Raw genomic sequence first — 27,487 nt, forward strand, 5'->3', positions numbered from 1 at the left:
AACAAGAAAATATTTATGAACAGCCAGTGGGGTAGAAAAGAAGTATTTAACTATAAAGTCTATTATGTAATATGGAGTTAAAATATGTATATATTTATTATAAGAAAACTAAGAGGATATTTGCTATTACATGATTAAGTAGTCACATGCTTAACTATAAAAAACTAATAAAGTAAAATATTTTAACTAGTCATAGAGCAAATATAAAACACTAAAGTAAAATATTAAATACATGGCATACTTTCCCAAACACTGATAGTAGAAAATATTTTCAAATCATCAGCAAAGCCCATTCTTTCGCATGAAATATTTTCAAGAAGGTCATTAATAAATAGTAAAAAGAGCAATGGACCGAGATTGGAACCTTGAGGCACACCAGACGCAGAAAGATATTTTTCTGAGACATAACTATTATATGCTACAAACTGCTTCCTTCCCTGAAGATACGATTTTAACAATAAAAGAGCACTGTCAGTGAAACCAAATGTTGAAAGCTTGCTAAGTAATACTTGATGATCGATTCTGTCAAAAGCCTTCGAACAATCGGTATATATAACATCAACTTGACCATATCGTCAATAACTTCAGAAAGATATTGGGTAAAATATATCAAGTTGGTTACAGTTGATCTTTTATTAACAAAACCATGCTGATGAGATGAAATATAAAGTTGAACAGAAGATAAGATCCTATTATATAATACGATTTCGAAAACCTTTGAAAAATTAGATAAAATAGAGACAGCTCTATAGTTTCCTATTTCTGAATTCACCCCAGCCTTAAATATCGGACACACCCTTGCTTCCTTCCATAGTTCTGGATGCTTCATTTGTTGTATGGATAAGTTTATAATCTTGGTTAAAGGTATGACAAACGCACCAGCGCAATCTTTAATAAGAAACGAGGGAATCTTGTCAGGGCCTGATGTCATCTTATCTTTTAACTTTCTGATAGCAGCAACATTTATTTCATCCTCTGTAACCGATTGAAAATTAATTGATGTCATATATGGGTTTATTGGATAATTGCAACAACATTCATCATCAGAAACTAAATAAACACTACTGAAAAATTCCGCAAAAGCATTCACTATGGCTTGCGGATCTTTGTAATCACTTCCCTCAAAACTCATGTTGCCAGGAATTCGTGATGACTTATTTCTAGAGTGAATGTAAGACCAGAACTTAGTTTTGTCTTGAGAAATATTTGTTTGAATATTCTCCAAGTAATTGTCATATGCCACCTTGACCTGCTATTTTATTAGTCGTCGTAATTTTTAAACTCAATAAAATCGGAATAAATTTTAGATTTTTTATATTTGCGTCGGAATTTAACTTTTAGTTTTATGTTTTTTATAATCGCGGAATCAAACCAAGGTGAATATTTATGAGCATGATTTTTGTATGCTTATCAAAAATTTCATAAATTTTATCATAAAAAGTTTGTACAGCAATATCTACTTCGTCGCAGTATTCGATAAAACTCCAATCACTCTGTAGGATACTTGAATATAAGTTAACAAAATTTGCATTCCTAAAATTATAAGCTTTATCAAGTGAATTTGGAATAAACGTTACTTCTTTAGAAAATATGTTGTTAAAATTTATTAGTAGAGCCGGATGATGATCGTCCTCAGCTACAAGAGGCAAATCATCGTGGGACACAGTACATTTTATATTGGATGCTATCAAATCAAGTACTCGTTCAAGTGTATTTTTTAGTCTTCAATTTACTGTTCAATCCACGCACATTTTGATAGTAGCATAATAAATCTTCTTTACAAGTTGAAAAGCTGTTGGGATTGTTCAGTTTAAATTTTGGACTATTCTTGGCACACCATTAATATACTTTATTCGGAAGTTTTGTTGGCCGTCCGAATTTTTTACAATAAGTTCCTCTTTTAATTTCTTATAATGTGTAATTTGACGCGGAGTGCGATCACTCGCAACAGAAACATTTTTATAATTTCCACTCCTAAGAACTTTTGCATTGCGAATTAATTTTAATACTTGATTTTCATCGCGTAAAACTACTTTGATCGGTCGACTTCTTCCATCAGAAAATCGACCAACCTTAAATAGCCTTAGATTTGAAATATCAAATTGCGGATCTAAGAGTTTAATAATTTTATTAACCTCCAGCTTATAATCAGCGACTTCACCCTGTTGACTATGATCTGGAACTCCAAAGATGACCAAATTTTGCTTGCGTCTATTTCTGTCGTTAAGTTCCTTGATGACTTCTTCTAAATCCACATGCTGTGCACTAGGTTGTATTTTCACATTTTCAGCTTTCAACTCTTGGATATCATTTTGAAGTAATATAATTAATTTTTTCAAATCGCTTATTTGACTGCCAATTACTCTACAACTTGAACAAGACCAATTATATCCTTTATCAGGATCACTCAGGACACGGAGTTCCTCAGATGTTATGTTAACACAAGCATGTCGATAATGTCTATTGCAGACCGAACATTGAATCATTAAGTTGGTTGGTACTAGTACACTTTAGAAGACCAAAAATAAGCATATTTTCAAGATTTTTTTCTCAGAACCTTTACTAAAAATGAACATAAAACTTTCACATGAACATAAAAAAAATTTCTTAAGTAATACAAAAAATATATCTTTTTTTATTTGTGTACTTACACTAATATTGTAGAGGGCGCCAAAGTTGAGGCCTCGATAAAAAGTAGCTACGATGGCGGACAGTTAATCTCAGGATTGGGACCTCTGAAACAAAAAAATCGTACAGCATTTGAAAAAGGAAGGTTTCTTACGTGACAATTTACTACCGTTAGTGAAAAATTTCGCAAAAGAAAGATTTTACGGAAATTTGAAAAAATTTTGTGAAAAAATCGATCGTTTTTCTTCAGTTTTTCATGGTTAAAAATATTTATCTTTTATTTTTTGGTTAAATTGTGGTAAATTGTTACGTAAGAAATTTTCCTTTTTCAAATGCAGTACGATTTTTTTGTTTCGGATATCCCAATCCTGAGATTAACTCTCCGCCATTATTTTTCGAGGCCTCGAATTTTGCCCACTCTACAATATTAGTGTACGTGCATAAATAAAAAAAGATATATTTTTTGGACTCTCTAAGAGTTAGAGATTATTATGTAAAAAGTTTTATGTCCATTTGTAATAAAGTTTCTGAGAAAAAAATTCTTGAAAAAAATTATTATTATTGGTCCTGTGTAAAGTGTACTAGTACCTTACGATTGATTACAACACATACAAATTTTTGAAGGCATGGTGTAATAAAAATAAAACAATAAAAGAAAAAAGAATAATACACTAGCACGCCACTGAAACCAGCGAAAAAATCCAAGCTGATTCTGTATATAAACAGTAGTTCTTTTTTGGTGATTATGTTTTAATTACACGACCAACGCAAAAAATGCATTTGCTTGTTTCACCAAATTGTCGATTAATAGTCTTTGATGGCAATAATTCAAATATAACTTTAAATAAGTAAATACCTTATTTCCAGCGAAAATCAATTAAAAAGCACGGGAGCACCAATTTAACGTGTGTACACTTCTAAAGCTAAACTACTAGATAGTGAGTGTAATACCTAGGTATTTACACTCCAACAGTTGTTCTATTATCTGACCTTCCAGCTGCAAATTTACATCTTATTGGATCTGCGGTTATAACCATGCATTTTGTCTTTTTTGAGGAAATTAACATGTTAAATTTTCTGGCGATTATGTTGAATTGGTTCAGCATATGTTGTAAATCATCTTCACTTTGAGAGATTAGTATTGCATCGTCCGAATAGCAGATTATTTTAAGTTGTTTTTCTCCCATTTGGTATCCTTTTTTAGTTCTTACTTCTTTTATTATTTCGTCCATGATCAGGTTGAATAATAAAGGACTCAAGGAATCCCCCTGTCTTATCCCATTGCCATCTTCAATTGGGTCAGTTAGTTCATCTTCCACTTTTACTTTTATTGTGTTGTTCTGGTAGATGTTTTCTATCGTTTTAATTATTCCCAGAGGTACCTCTGTCGAGTATAACAAGTGGATAACGTCCTTTAATGTGACCCTGTCTTCCCCTGCTTTCTTAAGGTCCACGAAACATAAATATGCCGGTTTGTTGTATTTCAACGATTTCTCTTGAACTTGCCTCATTTTAAATATAGCGTCACTGCATGACCTTCCCGACCTAAAACGTTGTTGTTGTTGTGCTAATGTTATAATTCCATTCAACTTGTTTGTTATCACGTTTGTTGTTAATTTTAATATTGTGTTTAATAAGTTAATCCCTCTGTAATTCTCCGAGTCTGATTTGTCTCATTTTTTGAAGAGAGGTATTAGGATGCTTGATCTCCATTCTTGTGGTATTCTGTTTTGTTGTATTATTTTTTGTATTAGTTTTAATAGTTGTTTAGTTAGATCTTGTCTTCCTTACTCTAGGAGTTCGTTCGATATTCTGTCCTCTCCAGGAGGTTTTCTATTTTTAAATTTTCTTAATGCTTCCTTTACCTCTCCCTTCTTGATGTTTATTTCTTCGTTTGTCGTAACTTCAGGTGTTGGTGGTTCATTATCGTCGCCTTTAGCAAATAGAGATCGGAAGTAGTCTGCCCATGTTTCCTTCTGAATGTGTTTCTCTTTTATTGATTCGTTCATCTCTTTCTTTGCCCTCTGATGCCCTCTGATTGCCCTCCATACTTCTTTTTGTGTTCCGTAGAAGTCGTGTTCCATCTGTTTTGAAAAATTCTGCCAGTGCTCCCTTTTTATTTGCCTCACTAAAGTATTCGTTTCGTTTCTGATTCGTTTGTAGTGGTTGTATGCCTGTTGTGTTTGTTTTGTTCTGTATTGTAAAACGGCTTTCTTCTTTTTTTTCGCATTTTATCTTAACTTCCTCTCTAAACCACGAGGTTTTCTCCTTTAATATGTGAGTATTCGTTACTTTTCTCTCTCCAAGTGATTCTGTTGCAACGTCGATTACGTTACCTTTGAGTTTTTGCCAGCTTTCGTCGATGTTATCGTTTTCTAATACTCCATTTTCAGCAAGCTTCTCTGATATTCTTTTCCTGTATAAGTATTCCGTGGATTCCGTATGTAGTCCTTCGACTTTGATTTTTGTTTGTGTTGGTGCTGCCCTCTTAGGTGTGAAATATTTCATAATGATTCCTATTTTACATAACACTAGGCTATGGTCGCTACCTACATCTGCTGAGTTGAGGCATCTTACGTCGATTATTTTTGATGGAGATATATCTCTGTTGGTTACAACATAATCTGTCATAGATCTTTGTCCACGGGTGTTATTGAATGTATATTTGTGTTGTTTTAGTCTTAGTGACTCTTTTATGGGTACTACATAAATCGGTCACCGATATCTTTAGGTAATAAATCTTGATTGAACGGATCACTTAACTCATTCAGTATATCTTTATCGAATTTGTGTTCATCAGTTAATAGTCCGATCTTCTTTGAATAGCAAAAGTAATAATCTGATTTTGCTATTTTAATATCGGTTACGTCAGACGTTGCAAAATTTATTTTATGAAACCCAATTCCATTTTGCAGTCCTGACTATAGTATGATATAGTTAATAAAAAAGGCATAACCCAGATATCCAAACTGAAAATTATCTTTCAACACCAAATTGTTCTATATGGTCCACATATTGTTCAGTAAAAAGTTACACCATTTTGAGCGTTGGGTTTTGGGGGGGATATGGAGGAGAAATCGGTAAATTTGTAGTTTTTTACGTTTTTCGTCAATATTTCAAAAACTAGGCGGTTTAGCATGAACAACCTTATACATAAAAATGTTCTACATTAAATTTGAAATAAAAAGGGTCCTATGCATAACCCATCTAAAATGATCGGTGCCAAAGTTACGGACGTGGTATATTATAGTTGGTCTAAAAAAGGCACCAAATTGTTCTATATGGTCCACATATATTGTTCAGTAAAAAGTTACAGACCATTTTGAGCGTCTGGTGTGGGGGGGGGGTAGAGAGGGGAAAAGTTGGTAAATTAGTAGGTTTTTAGATTTTTTGTCACCTAAGCAGTTCAGCATGAGGAATATTTTATACAAGAATGTTCTATATTAAATTTGAAACAAAAAAAGTTCTATACATAATTGTGCTAAAATCAACAGTTCCGGAGTTATGGAGGGTGTAAACTGGAGCTTTTCTCTCTCTCTCTCTCTCTCTCTCTCTCTCTCTCTCTCTCTCTCTCAAAATAGTGTAACTTTTTTCTGAATAATATGCGGACCATATAGAATAATTTCGTGTTGGAAGAAAACTTTTATTATGGATGACGGGGTTTGGCCTTTTTCTGGACTAATTATACTTATATTATACTATTCTACCTCCCAAACTTTGGAACCGTTCGTTTTAAAAGGATTAGGTATAGGACCTTTTTTGTTTAGAATTCAATGTAGAATATTTTTGTATAAAACATCGTTCACGCTAAACCGCATAGTTTTAGAAATATTGACGAAAAACTTTAAAAAACTTCTAATTTAAGGATATCGCCCCCACCTCCCTACCAAACCTGACGATCAAAATGGTGAAACTTTTTACTGAATAATATGTGGACCGTATAGAACAATTTGGTAATGAAGAATAACTTTCACTTTAGATGTCTGGGTTTTGATGTAGTTATAACGTACTACTATACTACGAAATAAAACAATTTATTTAATTTAATTAATTTCTTGTTGAAAACGTCTTTCGCTCAAAAAATTTATAAAGGGAATATAATATGTTGATTTTGTTCTATTTAAGTCCTTTATTGGATAAAAATCTAAAATATTACAACGAAACTCTTCAAATAGTTTAAATTCGAGCAATACATTTAGCTATACTATCAACTTCTTCTTTAGTTACTGCGTCTATTGGAAAACAGTTACGAATATCTTCAATTATTTTTTGATTATTTCCAACTCTCTTCTGTACTCCCTCTTCATTAAATTTGTTATCATCAGTTAGGAATCCTAACTTTTTCAGAAAGCAAGACCAAAACCAATACTCGATATCATTAGAACCTTTTTCATTTAAGTTTTGTCCATCAAGATTAACAGAGATTTGTTGTTCACATTGTTTAGTAACATGATATTGTAAATCCATCGGAAAATATTTTTCCATCTGGAAAAATAAAACAAAACAGTATAGAATGTATAAAGTCATATAGGCATAAATTAGAATTTTACGCACGTACAGTCGCTTTACTACAAAATCACGTTTACGTCAGTAAAAATTTCTGACGTCAGAGCTCTACCAAAACATCAGAATATGACTTTCATCATCGCCATGTTTATTGTACAATGAGAAGCTAGATATAAACCTTTCAGAGATATTTGAGATATCTTTATTTGTTATTGTTTACTGGACAAATAATATCTATTATTCTTTGTTCTTATTAATGATGTCAATCGGTTTTCATTACTTGCCAAAACATATTAATCATACGCCGAAATATTTGTTAATGTTAATTAACGAAACTAATGTTATTCCACATAGTAGGGGCCAAAGTGTGTTAAATTTGCAGTTACTTGAACGCTATGGGGAACTATTGGGTTGTGAAGAGTATGACCAAAAAAAGTTAAGTTAAGTTTTTCATAAAGTGGAGGACTTCCATTTTTTAATTTAATTTTCCATTTCCAACAATCGTTTTTCCCTATTATTGCGCCATCTATCCATAATTCGAAAAAGGTCTCGAATAAAAATTTCTTATTTTTACGTAAAGAATCCAAATCTGCAATAAAAATTGGGGCACCTATTTAAGACTTTAAAGTAACTCCCTACCCCACGTCCCCACGGAGGTGGGGTGGGCCGTATTTGGTGCCATTCGATAGATTTTTCAAAAATATTGAATACGTGTACTTTGCAGTTTTTCGATCTGACGTTCATTTCGCGAAATATCGTGGGGTTCGTATTTAAAAATTTAAATTTACCCTCCAACCCCTCAACGTGGGGGGTCGTGTTTGGTATCATTTGATACATTCTTGAAAAATATACCCATGTTGAGCTGCCCCCCCCCCACTTGCAAAAATTAAAAAACAAATAGCCCTGATTTATGAGCTATTTATTAGTCCATGTGGTGAGACCGGTTCCGTCTGGAAAAATTTCTGATTCGGTTTCTTTGTGGATTCCTATTCAAAAATGTCCCCTTTAAACAAATCTGAAGGGTGCCGGCCCGAATTTTTGGGCAGAAATTGTTTAAAAAATTTTTTTAAACAAATAGAAAAGATCACGTTTTTTTGATCCGGAACATATATTTTTGAGTTTTGTCCGTCATTCTGAACAAGAAAGGTATCTTGTAAATTTTCTCAAAAATTGATAGTTTTCGAGTTATAGGCGATTGAAAATCTGAAAAATGCGAAAATACGCATTTTCGAGGCTTAAAAACTCATATTCAAATTAGTATTTTTGAGGTTGCCAGATACTTAAATTGAATATTGAATATTCATCTTCCAGATTCTGAAGAGTGGTCGCGTCTAACATTAATTTATACCGTTGTTTTGTAATTGTTAAATATGCGTGTTTATCCGATTTTTTTGCCGGTGCGGCGCGCTCCGTTTCAATTTTTTCTAGATTCTTTGGGACATTCTAAATAAAATAAGTTTCTTGACATTTTTCTCAAAAGTTAATAGTTTTAAAGTTATAAGCGATTTAAAATCCGAAAATGCGGTTTTTGTCATTTTTCGGATTTTAAATCGCTTATAACTTAAAAACTATTAACTTTTGAGAGAAATATCAAGAAACTTATTCTATTTAGATAGTCCAAAAGAATCTAGAAAAAATATTTTTCGGATGAAAATAGAAGATTTTTGAAATGGAGTGCGCCGCACCGGCAAAAAATCGGATAAACACGCATAAGTAACAATTAAAAAACCACGGTATGAATTAAAGTTAGACGCGATCACTCTTCAGAATCTTTAAGCTGAATGTTCAGTTTTCAATCTTACTGTCTGGCAACCTCAAAAATACTAATTTAAATATGAGTTTTTAAGCCTCGCCTATAACTCCAAAACTATCAATTTCTGAGAAAAATTAGAAGGTACCTTACTTGTTTAGATTAACCCAAAAAATCTAAAAACATATGTTCCAGAGCAAAAAACATGATATTTTGTATTTGTTTAAAAAATTGTTTTAACAATTTCTGCCCAAAAATTCCGCCCGGCACCCTTCAGATTTGTTTAAAGGGGACATTTTTGAATAGGAATCCACAAATAAACCGAATCAGAAATTTTTTTCAGACGGGAGCGGTCTCACCACATGGACTATATGAGCTTTCATATTCCGCAAATTAAAAATTTTGAGTTCGTTCCACTGAGCAGATATTTAATATTTTAGTGGGGGGCTGACTCAGCCCCCCCCCCACTACTGAAAACTACGGATATTGAATCGATTTTGCCTCAGAATTATGAGCTATTTATAAGCTCTTGAAATGATATAATGATATAGTTTCGATTTTTGAGCTCGTCCCCTTCACCCCCAAACAACCCTTTAATTGATTTTACTTAAGAGAAACATGCTGAAAAAAATTAAAATATATCGTATCACGGATATTATTCCAATAGCTTATATATTCTAAGAGTGAACTCTTAAATCATACGCATTTGGAATATTGAGCTACAACCCCTTCGCAAGAAAACCCCCCCATTTTCCAGGCTGGAAAGAAAGTTGTACTTAAAATGCATTAAATTGATCATTTGGCGACTAAATATCGTTTAATAATTTATGAGCTCCCAAAATACGCGCCATTAGGTCATTAAATTGCAATTTCTTTTGTATAGTGCAGTCACTGAAGGTAAAAATTAGCTATTACCTTCAATTTCGGTGAACTTTCATGGATTTTCACGAAAATTGGTGAGTGGTTAGATGATACCCCAACAAACAAAGGTGACATGGTGCCACCTTGCGCCTTTACCCTGTGGGTGGTTACCATCCCTTCTCGGGGGTTAAAATTATTTTATTAAAAATAACTCCACAAATCGATAAAAGGACAAAGTATAAGCAGAATTTGTTATATAAAGATATTAAAATAAAGCAATACTTTTGGAGTTATTAAAGATCAAAGATTTTAATTATTCGCGAAACAAATTCGCGAAAATCACTGAAAAACTGTAAGTTTTTACAAAAAAGTTAATAGAAGTTTAATTCGTATAGCTTATATTCTAAGAATTTTAAATCACCCGCATTTTGATTATTGAGCTACAACCCCTTCGCAAGAAAACCACCCTATCTACCCTTCTTAAGAGAGAATTTAACCTAAAATGAATTAAGTTAATTATTTGGCGACTACATATCCTTTAATATTTTTATGAGCTCGCAAAATACACGCCTTTCAATTATTGCATTGCAATTTTCTTTCTATAGTGCAGTTACTGAAGCTAAAAATCAACTATGACCTTCGATTTCGGTGAACCTGCATTCATTTTCACGAAAATGGGTGATTGTATAGAGGATACCTCAACAAACAATAGTAACATGGTACCAACTTGCAGTTATAGCCTGGGGTAGATATCACCCCCTCTCGGAGGTGAAAATTACTTTATTAAAAATAACCCCACAAGTCGATAGAGGGACAAATTCAAAGCAAAATTTGTTATATAATGTTATTAAAATAAATCAACACTTTTTGAGTTATTAAAGATCAAATATTTTAATTTTTGTGAAAAAAAGCAAGTTTTAAAGCGATTTTTCATAAATAGCTCAAAAATTTTAAGTTTTTACAAAAAAGTTTTCATCACTAAAATTGAAGCTACTAAAAAATATAATAATTTCCTCACTAATTTAAAGTAAGTTATAGGTAATTGAATGTACTATACTAATGTATGTACAGTATTTCTCATGATCATCTTTCAGTGCGTCACAGTTTTTCGATTTCTTTCTAACGCATTAAATTGTATGTGACAGAAAAAAAGCACGTCGGTGATTTCATTTCGTCGGTGATATTTCATTAACATTTCTTCTAGTTATTCTAGTTGTCGATAGATGGCGCCATAATAAAAAAATAATTTTTTTTAATTAGATAATAATATTACCAATAAAATCTGTATAATTTATAAAACCATACAAATCAAAGAAAATACCATTTTATAAATGCAAGAAACACATTTGATTTGTTTTTATTCCAAATTGAAAATAAAATGTGACAACTGTCAGATTTAACTAAAATGTCATGTTAGAATAAATGTCATAAATGTGTATTATCATCTCTGGTATTATCACGGACTTACCCTTTTTCCTATCATTTGTTACCCACTGAAAAATGATCATGAAAAGGACAATACATAATATATTTTTTTGCTGCGAGTATTCAAATTTAAAGATCCACGCTTAAATAACGGGAAAGCGATGCATTTTACAACACATACTAAATATTAAATACTTGTCAAAGTACTTAGAAATACCTATCAAATGAGACCCAGGAGAAGTTGATAGCATCAAAATTTATACTCCAAAATTTTTCCAAAAAAATGATATTTTTTTTTTGGAATAACTGTTAGTTTTTATGATATCAGGCACATCCAACTATTTGAAAGTTAATTTCAAGAGCTATAAAACTGTATTACATTTATAATCTTTCAAATACTTTATTTGTTTAGGATAATAGGTTAAAAGGCTCCAGTTACATTGTTCTCGCAGTAAAATTTAGGCTTAAACGTTTCTATCTTGGTTATTTTGATTCATACAGAAATCAAAAGACAAGTAAAATCTTTGCTAATAAAAAAACTCAAATTTCGTTTTCTATCATTTTTTACGTGTATCGAGGATGGCTGGAGCTATTATCAAAAGCAAATAATTTACGAAACGTTGAAAAATTTTGATTTTTTTAAATCATACATTATATATATTTTTTAAAAGTATGCATTCTAAATCGGTAAAAATGTTTAAGGTCATTACTTATGCTAAAGTAAAGAAAGTCTTATAGGGATTACTAAAGATTTTAATTTTTGTGGAAATGGCATTCGTTTTATTTTTCACTTTCTACTATAAATTTGAAAGGGTCCTATTATTTTCATGTTAACTTGCTTAATTTTGATGATTTCAACTCCTTTCGGTGCTCATTTAATAGAGATATTTCTGAGTACTTTGGCAAATATGTATTCAGTATATTTTATAAAATGCATAGTTTCCTGTTAATTAAGCTTGAATAATTATATTTGATTACTCGCCGAAACAAAAAAATACATTTAATTAGATACCTATAAGTCACTATAAATTAACACGTTCAGTGCTACTCATATGTATATTATGTAACATTGCAACATGTAACATTGTAACATATCATTAGTAACATTGCTACCGGCCTGATACATATTTTTGAAATTTTTGGCTCTCCATTATTGTTAATATGTGTGTTATTATAAGAGTTAAAAACAAGACAAAATCAGTACACACATTACCACAAGTACTATCACTCCTACGATACACACATTACAAGTGCTAGCATATAAGTAAACATTATATTCGATATGGTATATGACGCACCGGTGCGTTATCAGCACTGAACGTGTTAATAATAAATGGTTTTTCAAAGCTTTAATTTTGGTAATGATAACTTTTTTATAAAAACTTACAATTTTTAAGTGATTTGTGAAAAACCGCTTTAAAGCATGCATTTTTTCACGAAAAATTAAAATTTTTGATCTTTAATAACTCAAAAAGTATTGATTTATTTTTAAAAACTTTATATTTCTGCTTATAATTTGTCCTTCTATCGATTTGTGGAGTTTTTTTTAATAAAATAATTTCCACCCCCGAGAAGCGGTGGTAACCACCCTCAGGGTAAAGGCGCAAGGTGGCACCATGTCACCTTTGTTTGTTGGGGTATCATCTAACCACTCACCAATTTTCGTGAAAATCGATGAAAGTTCACCGAAATTGAAGGTAATAGTTGATTTTTACCTTCAGTGACTGCACTATACAAAATAAATTGCAATTTAATGACCCAATGGCGCGTATTTTGGGAGCTCATAAATTGGTAAACAATATTTAGTCGCCAAATAATTAATTTAATGCATTTTAAGTACAACTCTCTCTTCAGCCTGGAAAATGGGGTGGTTTTCTTGCGAAGGGGTTGTTGCTCAATAATCGAAATGCGCTCGATTTAAGAGTTTATTCTTAGAATATATGAGCTATTGGAATAATATCCGTGATACGATATATTTTAATTTTTTTCAGCATGTTTCTCTTAAGTAAACTCAATTAAAGGGTTGTTTGGGGGTGAAGGGGATGAGCTCAACAATCGAAATTATATCATTTCAAGAGCTCATAAATAGCTCGTAATTCTGCCGCAAAAATCGATTCAATATCCCTATTTTTAAGTAGTGGGTGGGCTGAGTCAGCCCCCCCCCTAAAATATTAAATTCCTGCTCAGTGGAACGAGCTCAAAATTTTTAATTTGCGGAATATGAAAGCTCATAAATAGCTCATAAATCAGGGCTATTTGTTTTTTAATTTTTGAAAGTGGGGGGGGGGCAGCTCAACACGGGTGATAAATATTGAAAACATATTTTTTAGTTTTTAGATTTGACGTTCGTTTCGCGAAATGACGAAATATTCGCTTTTTTTGTGAAACTTTGTGACTCACCCATTTCATTACGCCCCGCTCAAATCGTCACATTCTTTAAATATACACTGTGTTTCATGTACTTTGTAACATTTTTTTATATAATAGGATTAGTAAATAATTAATATACCTGTTGGATTAAATTTTAAATGCACTAGTACTCATTACGGGTACGCCTATGGCCGTTTCAGTAAATAACTACCCTGGGCTAAATTTACTATCATAACGGTACTGGCACATTTCGTTGTCGTTATGACAAACGCAAATAACTGAATTTATTATTATAATCGGGACTATTTTTATTCCAACCTTGCCGAAACACAATGTTTTGAAAATAGACCGAATGTCCCTTATTTTATATGGTCCTTGCTATTGTTATCTGTTTCGTATAGAAACCTCTCAAGGAGTTCACTACTAAGATTCCGTTAGGTATTCCATCCTATTCAAAGAGGGAATTGGCATTGCAATGTTTTATTGCCACTTTCCGTTTCAGTAATATTTCAAAGGAATAACTTTCCTTTCTGAACCCACTGTTAGGTCTTTTTTGACTTCATTTTGCGGCATCTGTATGATGTACCGTTAATTTACCTAAAAACGCAAGTAGGTCGGTCCTTTTTTGAAGATCCATTTTTTGAGTAGGGATATATCCCCACTTTTTTAGAAGAAAACCATCGCAAAGATTGCGAAGAGAAAAAGACTTGGCGAGTGGGTAGCCTGAAGTGCGGACGTGTGTCTCTAGTACCGATATCTTATCTACCATATACCTTATCTACAATATATTTTATCTGAGTGATATTCACCCTCTTATCGTATCTGTAATTGGATCTAACATCCGATTAGATTCAAATTACCAAATAACTTCAGTGCTTGCTTACTAGTTAAAGTAAATATAGATTCAGTGCAAATTAAGAGGCAGAGTAACTGTAAGTGTCTTAATTATACTACCTACAACTATTTCCAAAAATAGAGCAATCTATGAGCTTTTTTTTTGAAAAATGGCTTTGGCAGAGCCAATTAGCCAGACTTGTTTGTAATTGATTGCAGATTCATAGTCATAAAATCTATGGGCTATCTACCTCTAAAATATCTTCATCTGTGGTTAAGGCTAACCTCCGATGTAATCTCATCAGCGATTTCATCAATAGAATTTTTTATTAATTAATAGAACTTTTCATTGTCAAAACTAAGTACAAACATTCACTAATTCATTAATAGCTGTGCGATTGGCTATTTTTTTTATAAAACCAAGTGCGGGGTGGTTTTTGATCTTTGAACTGTAAACGTTTGTTAACTTTGTATGCTTCGCATTTAATTTTATTATATCTTTGTACTTCATACTTTCTATCCATCATTAAATTTACCATTTCACTTATCTCGAGATAAGCCCTAAACCAGTAAAGAGAGATTTTTCATGATAGATGCTTGATTTGATTTTTTTTAATTCATAACCAGGCTGTCTTTACTGTGTTTTTAATTGAACATGTTTTTGTCATAACAGGATACTTGTATTTATTCTAATATAATCATTGTTTATTTCTAACTGTACACCAAAACATATTAATTGTTGGTGCAGTTTTGATTGGTGTATATTGTTTTCTCTTTATTTCTTGTGTTTTTGGGGACTTACCCTTCTGGTGAACCATTTGTAATAGTACATTGTTTACCGGGTAGGAAAAGCTTAACATTCCTGGACGACTGTGAAGATTGCTAAGTCGAGGCGCAAGCCGAGACTTAGCAACACAGAGTCCAGGAATGTGGCTTTTCCTACGAGGTAAACATACTATTTTTCCGCAAATCGTTTAAAATTCGACAGATATTGATTGATTTAAAAAAACGCGATAATTTTATTCCCAAATAAATGGTGCTTTGAAATTCCTAATAAAATTACTTGGGTTACTATGGAAACGTATTGAGGTTGAATTGTCAAACTTGACGCTTATAAATTTAATTGCTGGTGTTCTCGAAAGTAAAATGATAAGTGATGATGAAATTTCCATTCCTGGGACTCCTCCAGAGCTGGTTGAGGCAGTGAATACTGCTTCATTAGAATTATTGCCAAAGAAATCAAGAGAAAAGTACGAAAATGCATACAGACGTTTTATGGATTATCGCATGAGTAAAAATACGAGTTCTTTCTCAGAAAATGTTGTAATGGCATACTTCCTAGATCTTTGTTTAAAGATAAAATCTTCAACATTATGGGCCAATTATTCAATGCTGAAGTCAACCCTTGCACTTAAACACAATGTAGATATATCTACATACTCAAAACTTCGTTCTTTATTGAAACGGCAAGCTCAAGGTTATAGGGCAAAGAAATCTAAGATTTTAACGAAGGAAGAAATTGAAAAATTTATCCAGGAAGCTCCAGATAAAGAAAATTTAATGATTAAGGTAATTTACAAGGTTTTAATAGCAATGTGTTTTCTATCATTTATGTAGAACACTAACAACTGTACGGAAATATCATTTCCTTACAGTAAGGAAATGACATTTCCTTACAGTAAGGAAGTCCTGACTTTTTCTTCAAGAAATTTTGACAGGAATGTCAAAATTTCCTGGCGATTTGCGGAAAAATATATTGTTGTTTGTTTATTTCACGTGTTTTATTTATCTACTCATAATAAATTCCCTGATAAGAAATGACCGCTAAGTATTTACTAATTAACTGTCTATATCTTTTCTTGTATTTGGTCTCAGAACCTCATTATCTTTCCTTACCTACCTGTTTTCGTTTCTAAGGTTTCTTAATTTCCCCTTACAACTCCAAAAAGTTAAGTGGCACCCTGTATCTCTTCTCTTATCTTAGGTAATTTTACCTTTAATCTATCTTTTATCTGTTTCTCTCTCTTCCCTAATCTACCTTCTCTTGTCTTATCTTTACCTAATTCTTCTATTGACTCCCTTCCACGTTCCAAAAGCTAGATTCGAACCCACGACTCGCTTTCCACCTACCATCTGGCTGCCGTCGCTGTGTCTCCATTATTGACCTTTCTAACACCATCCAAAAAAAGGTTTCCGAGGTTACAACTTAACTTACCTTATCTTAATCTGACGTTTTTGAGTTTTTCTAAGAATATATTTTTTTTCGGACATCTTAACATCGGGGACATCAGGGACATCGGACCCTTAACGAAATCCCATGTATTAAGGTCACAATTACTTTATAATTTTTTGTTAATCCGGACCTGAATTTTTCTTATAGTTAGTATGTCGGTCGTTTGGGTTTTGAATTAGACATATGTGTACCAAATATCAAAAAAATATACAAGGTGGTTCTAAAGTTATGGCTTAGGAAATAAATGGGCAAAATCGATAAAACACCCTGTAACTCGGTTATAAAAGTCGGTAGGGCAAAAAATGTAGTAGGTATATCTAGAACCGGCTCGGTGACCTCTATTATTCGCCATTTAAGTATTTCTGTTTCCCAATGAAACACCCTGTATCTCTGTTTTTCAATAATTCTATTTGTTTTTCATGTCGAACCCTGTCGAATGCTTTTTCGAAGTCGATGAAACAGGAATAAATATCCAGATTCATATCTAAGCATCTTTGGGAGAGGACATTAAACGCAAACAATGCCTCTCTTGTTCCAAGTCCTTTGCGGAACCCAAATTGGGTATCATCCATATCATATTCTAGCTTTCTGTATAATCTTCCATAAATCACCTTTAGAAATATTTTGAGGGTATGGATTATTAGTGATATTGTCCTAAAGTCCGAACGATCTTTGGCATATATTGTTTTTGGTATTATTACAAAGGTAAACACTAACCATTCCTGAGGGATTTTTCCGGTCTTATATACTTCATTAAACAGATCCAGTAGTACCGGTAGAGTTTCATCGTCTAGATATTTCAGTAATTCCGCAGGTATTTCGTTTGGACCTACAATTTTTCCGTTTTTTGCCTTTCGTATTGCTTGTTCGATTTCCTCCATTATGATCTCTGGTCCCGTTTCGCTGTCGATTTCTTCCGGTTCTTGTCTATTATCCTCAAACAGAGCTGTTATGTATGTCTTCCACTTTTTAATTTCTCTTTGACTTCTATAATAATTTTTCCATTTATGTCTTACTTTCCATTTATGTCCCCACTAATATTTAACATCTATTCTGAGTTTGTTTTCAATAAAACAGTGGATAATACTCAATGTGGTATCAAAATGAATGGCGTCAATATTAATAATTTGAGATACGCGGATGACATGGTGTTAATTGCGAGCAATTATGAAGAACTTCAACATCTGATTAATAGGATTACCACAACGTGTGAATAGTGTGATGAATATGGATTCAAGCTAAACACTGCAAAGACTAAGGTGATGGTTTTCAGTAAGACGCCAATACAACCGGAAGTAGTAACAGTTCTGGTGAACAATTAGAGAGAACTAACAGTATCACCTACCTTGGTTGTAATCTAAATGAGAACTGGGACATGAGCAAAGAAATTAAAATACGTATAGAAAAGGCCAGAGCTGCATTCTTTAAGATAAAGAAACTTTTATGTGGAAACAATATTACTTTGAATCTTAAAATTGGATTAATGAGATGTTATGTGTTCTCTATTCTTTTGTACGGTGTCAAAGGTTGGACTTTAACAGATACTCTTCTCAAGAAATAGGAAGCCTTTGAATTCTGGGTATACCCAAGAATCCTACGAATAAGTGGGGTGGATAGAGTTCGTAACGAAGTTGTTTTGCACCGGATGGGAAAAGTCACGAAAGTCGTCAGAACAGTTAAAAATCGAAAACTTGAATATTTTGGCCATGTTACGCGGCACCCAGAGAGATATAATATACTCCATTTAATAATACAAGGCAAGGTGGACGGAAGAATAGGGCCAGGTCCAAGAAGAACGTCGTGGCTTAAAAACCTGAGAGAATGGTATAACAGATCCTCTGCATCCCTTTTCCGAGCTGCCGTTAACAAAATTGCTATAGCCAATTTGATAGCCAACGTTCGATAATCGAGTACGATACAGACCAGGTCAAAAGATGGAACAGCGATTCCGAAGATTTTAGAGAGGATAATATGGCAGAAACTACAAAGAATAAAACTGGAACGAGAACAGTAAGTGAAAGATCACCAAACGGAGACACAATACTAGATCCAAGAGAAAAAGTGAAGAAAGTAAACTCTAATATTAAAAAACTAGAACTGTAACGGAAACACATTATGACGACAACAGCACGAAAAATGGACAAGGCAATGATACAAAAGGACATGAGAACTAGTGTTACCCAAAATCGGTCTTGGTCTTGCAGTCTTGGTCTTGTTCTTGGGTTTTCGCAAGACCAAGATCAAGACCAAGACCGCCTAATTATAGCCAAGACCAAGACCAAGACTTACCGTGCAAGACTTAACCAAGCACAAGACTAAGCCTGCGAGAATCTTGCGTCTTGCAGTTAGAAGTAAGGGTCGTTTTAGGGAGTATATAGGAAAATAAAACATTTTGCACAATCTTTACCAGCAATTTCTTCGCTCTGAACTTAATAGTCCAGGTTTTTGGTACGAGTGTACCAAACAAACTCTGTTTTTTTCTCAAAGTTCGCATCACCCTATGGAATATTCTAGCATTTATAAAATACTGAAATTAAAACAGAACTATATAATCAAGAAAGCCACTGAGCATCCGATAGGAAAAATATTCTAATTCGGATTTATTGCACAATCTTACTCAAAAAGGCCCCCTTTTAACAAATTTACATGTTGCCTGGACCAAAAGTTAGTCAAACATTTTTTAAACGTTTTTTTTTGTTTTTTCCTAAAATTATTTTTTTTTGCAAGGAACAAATTTTTTTTAGGTGTTTTGGATCATTCCAAACAGAAAAGGTCTTTAGTGACTTTTCTCTAAAGTTGATAGTTTTTGGCATATAAGCAATTAAAAATTGAAAAATTGAAAAATTGCGAAATTGGCCATTTTTAACCCTCAAAAACTATGTGAAAAACTAAAAATTTGAATGTTACCAAGGTAGGTAGATATTCTTTAAACATCGATTGATGAAAATCCGAAGAGTTTTTTGCAATACAATATTCAAAACCCCTTTGTTTTTTAATTGCTAATCAAGCGTGCGCGACACTATTTTCCACCGTTGCATGTGTATCCAGTATGGTGCAAATGAAAGGAATAAATTCGTTATTTCGTAAACCGGCGACTTTAAGGAAAAATCCCGAAACCGGTCGATTTTTATTTTTAAGTTATGATATTGTCACATATATGGTATACTAGTGACGTCATCCATCTGGGCGTGATGACGTAATCGATGATTTTTTTAAATCAGAATAGGGGTCGTGTGCTAGCTCATTTGAAAGCTTCTTCAATTCTCTATTTAGCAATATAAACATTTACATAATTATTTGTACAAGGTGTCCAATAATTTAATTTTTTTGTCAATTTGCCAAATGATTTATTTTAATAAAATTTTTTTGGACACCCTGTATAAATAATTATGTACATGTTTATATTAATGAATAGAGAATTGAAGAAGCTTTCAAACAAGCCAGCACACGACCCGTATTCTCATTTAAAAAAATCATCGATTACGTCATCACGCCCAGATGGATGACGTCACTAGTATAATATATATGCCACAATATCATAACTTAAAAATAAAAACCGACCTGTTTTGGGATTTTTCCTTAAAGTCACCGGATTACGAAATAACGAATTTATTCCTTTCATTTGCACCATACTGTATACACATGCAACGGTGGAAAATAGTGTCGCGCACACTTGATTGGCAATTAAAAAACAAAGGGGTTTTTGATATTGTATTGTAAAAAACTCTTCGGGATTTCATCAATCGATGTTTAAAGAATACATATCTACCTACCTTGGCAATATTCAAATTTTCAGTTTTTCACATAGTTTTTGAGGGTTAAAAATGGCCGATTTCGCAATTTTTCAATTTTTAATCGCTTATTATGTCAAAAACTATCAACTTTAGAGAAAAGTCACTAAAGACCTTTTCTGTTTGGAATGATCCAAAAAACCTAAAAAAAAATTGTTCCATGCAAAAAAAATAATTTTAGGAAAAAAAACAAAAAAAAAACGTTTAAAAAATTTTTTACCAACTTTTGGTCCTGGCAACATGCAAATTTGTTAAAAGGGGTCCTTTTTGAGTAAGATCGTGCAAAAAATCCGAATTAGAATATTTTTCCTAGCGGATGCGCAGTGGCTTTCTGGACTAATAGACTATAGCCAGATATTTTTTTAACATTCTCTTTTTTGATTCATTCGCTTATGTTGGATAGATACTTTTTTAACTAGCCATGTTTTTAATCAATACAGGGTGTTTTTAAATAAGTATGGTAACCTTACAAGGTAATTCGGCACGAAAAATAATGACAGTTTGATTTATAAACATGGGTATGTCCTATTAGAGGTAAAATTCAATAACTATAGGTACTTTGTACTTGATGAGTTTTTCCATGAACACAAGTATTAGATATTGAGAAGTTAATGAATTTACCTCCATAAAGTATCATGACGTTGGGATTCAAAATGAAATAGCTAGGTAATGAATACAATGTTAATAAACAATTAAGTAAATAAGTTTATACAAAACAGTTGCCTCTATACAAAATCACATGTGATTGAAACAGAAGTAATGTTAAATTGTTAAAATATTAACATCCATTTTATACATACAAAGGTATACAAAATTTTGCTGGCTTACAACTTCTAAAGATCTATCAAAATAACAGTCTATTATTTAAAGAATGAACAATGAGTTTCGTTCTTTGAAAATAAATGCCATTATTTCAGCGTTTATGACAGCCACAAATAGCCCAGTCGGGATACCATTTGACCTTGCATTAGGAGCTGCCCCAAATTTTATTTTTCTAATCTTTAGGGGGTCAATAGTAGTATAAATTTAAAATCTCGACTGAATTTGACCGTTGCGTTAGCCGCCATCTTGATTTTAAACGAGAACGGTTTTTGCTCAATATCTCCGCCATTTTCAACTTTCCGACAAAAAATATACAAACTGAAATTGTTTAAAATGCGATTTTCTATAATTTCGTTTATTATAATTTTTTTCGTGCGGTCCATATTTTCCGAGTTATGGGGAAAAACAGTGACAGTTAAAGCATAATTATTGATTTATTGAATTATCTCGTTTATTATTAATTTTACAACAAATTTTAACCTATACATAAATGAATAGAATTCAATTTTATACAATTTTGATTTCTTTCATTTTTTTGATAAAATCAATATTTAAGGTAGTACGTATGCGATAAAGGCGCGAGCGTAAGACCCGATTGATTTTAAAGCAATGGTTTTTGTTCAATATCTTCCCCATTTTCAACTTTTCGACAAAAAGTGTAAGGACTGAAATTGTTGCAATTACGATTTACTACAATTTTTCGAGAGAACCAGTGGCGGGTCTAAGAGGGGGAATGGGAAAATTCTCCCCAACGGGGTCCAAATTAAAAAAAAAATGTTGAAATATTAAAATATGCTAGCTGACATGAAGCTTAATTATCGACAGACAAATTCAACCAATAAAACCCGCTAGTTAACAAAATTAGGAAAACTTAATGCATATAAGTTATTATTTATGTCTTTTATGTACTTAGTTTGGTTAGTGTTTCATTGGAAGTTTCAAAAATTGTATAAAATATAATTCTCTTTATTTTTGTTTATGTAGAATTATGTCGTAAAGTTAATAATAAATGAGACAATTCAATCATTATGCTTCCCCTCCGCTTCCACTATTTTCCTCCTTAACTCGGAGAATATTGATCGCATAAAAAAATTGTGGAAAAGAAATTGTAGGAAATTGCGTTTCCAATAATTTTAGTTCCTACCGTTTTTGTCGAAAAGTTGAAAATGGCGGAGATATTAAGCAACAACGGTTCTCCTTTAAAATTAATATGGCGGCTAATTCAACCGCGGAATTCAGTCGAGATTTTAAATTGACACTACTATTGATCTTCCCTAAATGATAGAATTATAAAATTTGGGGCAGCTCGGAAAAAAGATTCAATTCAGTAATTATGCTCCCGCCACCACTTTTTATATTTTCCCACTTAACTCGGAAAATATCAACCGCATGAAAAAAATTGTTAAAAAGAAATTGTAGGAAATCATATTTGGAACAATTTAAGTTGAAAATGGCGTAGATATTGAACAAAAACAATTGCTACAAAATCAATCAGGTCTTACGCTCGCGCCATAAATCGCATACATACTACCTTAAATATTAACTTTAGCAAAATAATGAAAGAAACTAAAATTGCGTAGAATTCAATTCTCTCTATTTTTGTATAGGAACATTTTTGTCGTAAAACTAACAATAAACGAGATAGTTCAATAATTATCCTCTATTTATATACAGTATGTCCCTGTAAGTTGTATCCATATGGAAAACTTTTTTATTATTAATTTTACGAAAAAAAGTTATTCTTTATAAAAAGCTCTGCATGGTCCAAAACCTAAGATTTAACCATCAAATATAAAATTTTTTGAATATTATACGAGGTATGTCAAAAAGTTTGAATTTCACTCAAGAGTAAAGTAGCTTTATTTTTCGTAATATTGGAAATTGCTATTATGAAAAGTTGTTTGGAATTAAAAACTATATTCTAATATGCAATTATATCCTTCTAATTGAAAAAAAAAATTTTTAAGAAATTATGGATCTCATTATTTTTTCAGTTATTTCAATTCTGATAACTCTTTTATTATTAATTTTACGAAAAAAAGTGATTCTTAGTAAAAAGTTCTGGATGGTCTAAAATTTAAAATACAACCATCTTATATCAAATTTTATCAATTTTATACGAGGTATGTCAAAAAAGATAAATTTAGATCAAAAGTAAAGTACCTTTATAGTTCAGAATATTTCAATTAGAAGGATGTAATTACATACTGAAACATAGTTTTTAATTCTAAATAACTTTTCATAATAACAATTTTCGATATTGTGAAAAATAAACGTATTTTACTCTTGAGCGAAATTCATATTTTTTGACATACCTCGTATAAAATTGATAAAATTTGACAAAAGGCGGTTATATTTTAGATTTTAGACCATGCAGAACTTTTTATTAAGAATCACTTTTTTTCGTAAAATTAATAATAAAAGAGTTATTTGAATTAAAATAACTGAAAATAATGTTAGTTAACCATAATTTTTCAAAAAAAACTGTTTCAATTAGAAGGATGTAATTGCATACTAGAATACATGGGCGCCCGCAGAGAGGGGCCAGGGGGGGCCGTGGCCCCCCCTGAGATTTTACTATTTTGTATATTTTTCTGTACTCAAACCTAAAAAGTTAATACCTTTACGTTGACATAAAAGGTATATTATACAAGTATATAAACCAAAAACAAAATTATGGAGATAATATTATATTAAACTTAGACCATGGTCTAAGATATTAAATATAATACGTCGAATACCTACGAACCTACGCGCCTTTTGAATGCAACCGGCAACGTCGTAGCACAAGCACAATCACATGGTGGTGGTGGTGATGGTGATAGATAATCCGGCCACGCACCACCATTCTACCTGTTTTCGTCAAGCCGCTCAGAGTTCACAGCCGGTGTTTATTTTCTTTGCGTTGAGATTCGCAGTGTATTTTATTTTATTATTATCGTGTTAGCCTTACGGGCGGTTTCCGGTTTCTATCATTTAATACAAACACAATCCTTATCAGGTAATTTGATTTATTAACATTTTCCTTAAACTGCATGACTATAGTTTTGCTGGTTTATTCTTTAGAAAAAAATGGACATTCGAACATTCTTTAAAAGAAAAACAACCGCCCTCGAGGAAGTTACCGATTCCAAAAAGAATAAGGCTTCAACTCGTAGCCCTATCCCTAGCACAAGTAGTGACATAGCACGCGAAGAAGAAGGGGAACATGAACATGCAGTAAAGGAAGCAGAGCCTAGCACTTCTTCGAATAGAAATACTTTAGCGGAGAGAGCAGATCAGCCTGATGTACAAGAAACCATTGCCCGAATATTTCCAGACGGTCAATCAGAAGACATTGGAAATTTTGTAAATTCCTCGTCGATTCAAGATAAACAAAAATACCAATACGATATATTAAGAAGTCCGTATACGCCGTCCCCTACCTATGATTTTAAGCAAGATGTTGATCCAAATAAACGGCCGTTTGTACACAAATGGCTTCAACCAAATGACAGGTTGGTTTATTCCAAAGTTATTAAAGGTGTCCTTTGAAAGTATTGTGTGGTTTTCCCACCTGTTGTGACACACGGTAGTACCTTAGGCGCATTTATAACAAGGCCATTTATAAAATACAGGGATTTCCACACGCAGGCCAAGAACCATTCTAATTCTGCCTGGCATAAAGATTCAATTATCCGTTCCAAAAATTTTATTGATGTGATGTCCAATAAAAAACTAGATATATTGTCTCTGATTGATGAGGGAAAGCAAATAAATGTAGCGGAAGATAGAAAAAAAATTCTTCCAATTATAAAAACAATAGTTTTTTGTGGAACTCATGATATGCCTTTAAGAGAAAGCAGCAAAAATTCTGGAAATTTTTTGGATCTCTTAAAATTCAGGATAGACGCTGGTGATACAACTTTAGAGAATCACTTGTTGAACGCAGGTGGTAACTCTAAATACACTTCTCACAGGATCCAAAATGAAATAATTTCATTGGCAGGACATGTAATATTAAAAAATATTGTCGAAGAAGCAAATTCTTCCAAATATTTTAGTGTTATGGCTGATGAGACTGCGGACATTTCGGGACATGAACAGTTATCTGTTGGTATACGGTATGTATACAAAGAAAATGAAAATTTTACGGTGAAAGAAGAGTTTCTTGGTTTTGTGAAATTAGATAAACTAAACGCTGATATAGCTTATTCTATTTTGGAGTTTTTGGAAACATCAGGTTTAAACATGGACAAACTTGTAGGGCAGGGCTATGATGGATGCTCAACAATGGCTGGTGAAATTCACGGGGTTCAGAAGATAGTACAAGATAAGTATAAAAAAAGCATTCTATTTTCATTGTGCCTCCCATAGGTTAAATTTAGTCATAAACGACATTAGTAAAATAGTTGAAATTCGAAATACCATAGGTACTGTTAAAGACGTAATAGTATTTTTTAGAGAGAGTACTCTAAGAAGAAACCTAATTCCCAATATACCTTTGTTTTGTGAAACTCGTTGGTCAGCTAAATATAAATCTTTGCGGATTTTTGCTGAAAATTTTAAAATAATATTTAAAACACTTTTTGTTATAAAAACTGGGCAAATTTTAATGAACTCTTCTACTACAAAAAGAGCAGCTCAGTTATGGGCTGCCTTAAATTCCTTTACGTTTGTTATTTGTCTAGTTGTGGCAAGTAAATATTCAAATATTTTAGAGCCCATTGCAAATACGCTACAAGGTATTTCAATTAATTTTGTAGATGTTCATCACCACATAAATTTAATTACCAGGACTTGTGAAAAACAGCGCTCAGAGGTTGATTCAAATTTTGCAGACATTTTTTCCTATGCATTATCTATCTGTGAGACCCTCAACATAGAAGTGGGAAAACCACGAATTTGCGGTCAACAAATTCATAGATCTAACTATGAATCTGATTCAGCAGAAGATTATTTTAGAAAATCTATATTTATACCATATTTAGATCATCTGATTCTTGCCTTAAAAACAAGATTTTCTAAAGAACATGAAGTCGCCTTCTCTTTGTTTAATATTTTACCAAAAAATATAAAATCTTTAGATGTTAAATCTTTCGCAATTAAGGTAGGAAATCTATACAACATTGAGAATTTGGAAAGCGAATTAAATATTTGGAGAGAGTATTTATCTCAATCTCAAATAGCTGAGAACATAACCATTGAAGATCTTATTCAGCACTGTAAATTTTTTCCTGCTATCAAAGATAGCTGCATTCTTCTACTTACTTTGCCGTGTACTACCTGCACAATTGAACGGAGTTTTAGCACCTTACGCAGGATTAAAACGTGGATAAGAGCTACAATGGGACAAGATAGACTTGTTGGGCTAGCATTGTTGAGTATCCATCGAAATCGTCTATTAAATATTTCCAATTTTTCCACTAAAATACTAGACGAATTTTGTCAAAATAACAGAAGACTGGTTTCTAGTTAAGAATAAAATTGCATGCTATTTTGTATTACTTTTAGGTATTACTTTTATTACCTTTTAGCATTAATAACATTTATTATAATATTTTGTTTTGTATTTTTTAAGAGTTGCTTTCGTGGTTTTGTTATTTGTTCCTAAAAGAAGTTGCAATATTTTGTTTTCTTAACGTTTTAAAAATATAAGTATTACATACAACAGTTTTTTATTTTGCCCCCCCTGAAAAAAAATCCTGCGGGCGCCCATGCTAGAATACAGTTTTTAATTCCAAACAACTTTTCATAATGGCAATTTTCAATATTGTGAAAAATAAAGCTACTTTACTCTTGAGTGAAACTCAAACTTTTTGACATACCTCGTATAATATTCAAAAAATTTGATATTTGATGGTTAAATCTTAGGTTTTGGACCATGCAGAGCTTTTTATAAAGAATAACTTTTTTTCGTAAAATTAATTATTAAAAAATTTTCCATATGGATACAACTTACAGGGACATACTGTATAACTGTCACTATTTTCCGCTATAACTCGGAAAATATCGATGAGACGAAAAAATTGTAAAAATATAAATGATAGAAAATTACATTTTCAAAAATTTTGGTTGTAATACTTTTTGTCGAAAAGTTGAAAATGGCGGAGATACTGAGCAAAAACGGTTCTCGTTTAAAATCAAGATGGCGGCTAACCCAATGGCGGAATTCAGTCGAGATTTTAAATTTACACTACTATTGACCCCCCTAAAGATTAAAAAAATAAAATTTGGGGCAGCTTCTAATGCAAGGTTAGGCCTGTTATTCGTCTAACTCGACTGGAC

The 27,487-nt window shown here is 32.3% G+C and overlaps 1 protein-coding gene across 2 annotated transcripts in view; it reads right to left on the reverse strand.

Annotated features, from left to right (window-relative positions):
- Nucleotides 1-27,487, reverse strand: part of LOC114330100 (uncharacterized) — a 314,241-nt gene that overhangs the window by 279,108 nt on the left and 7,646 nt on the right. The window contains exon 2 of one of the 2 annotated variants that reach the window (XM_028279416.1): nt 6,738-7,113. The exons of the other annotated variant lie outside the window; for it this stretch is intronic. Within the exon in view, the coding sequence (XP_028135217.1) occupies nt 6,805-7,113 (309 nt within the window). The 3' untranslated portion in view covers nt 6,738-6,804. Of the gene's footprint in view, nt 1-6,737; nt 7,114-27,487 lie in introns of those variants that run through there. 2 annotated transcript variants of the gene reach the window in all.

Source organism: Diabrotica virgifera, chromosome 7 (assembly GCF_917563875.1).
Source record: "Diabrotica virgifera virgifera chromosome 7, PGI_DIABVI_V3a".
NCBI classification, from domain to species: domain Eukaryota; kingdom Metazoa; phylum Arthropoda; class Insecta; order Coleoptera; family Chrysomelidae; genus Diabrotica; species Diabrotica virgifera.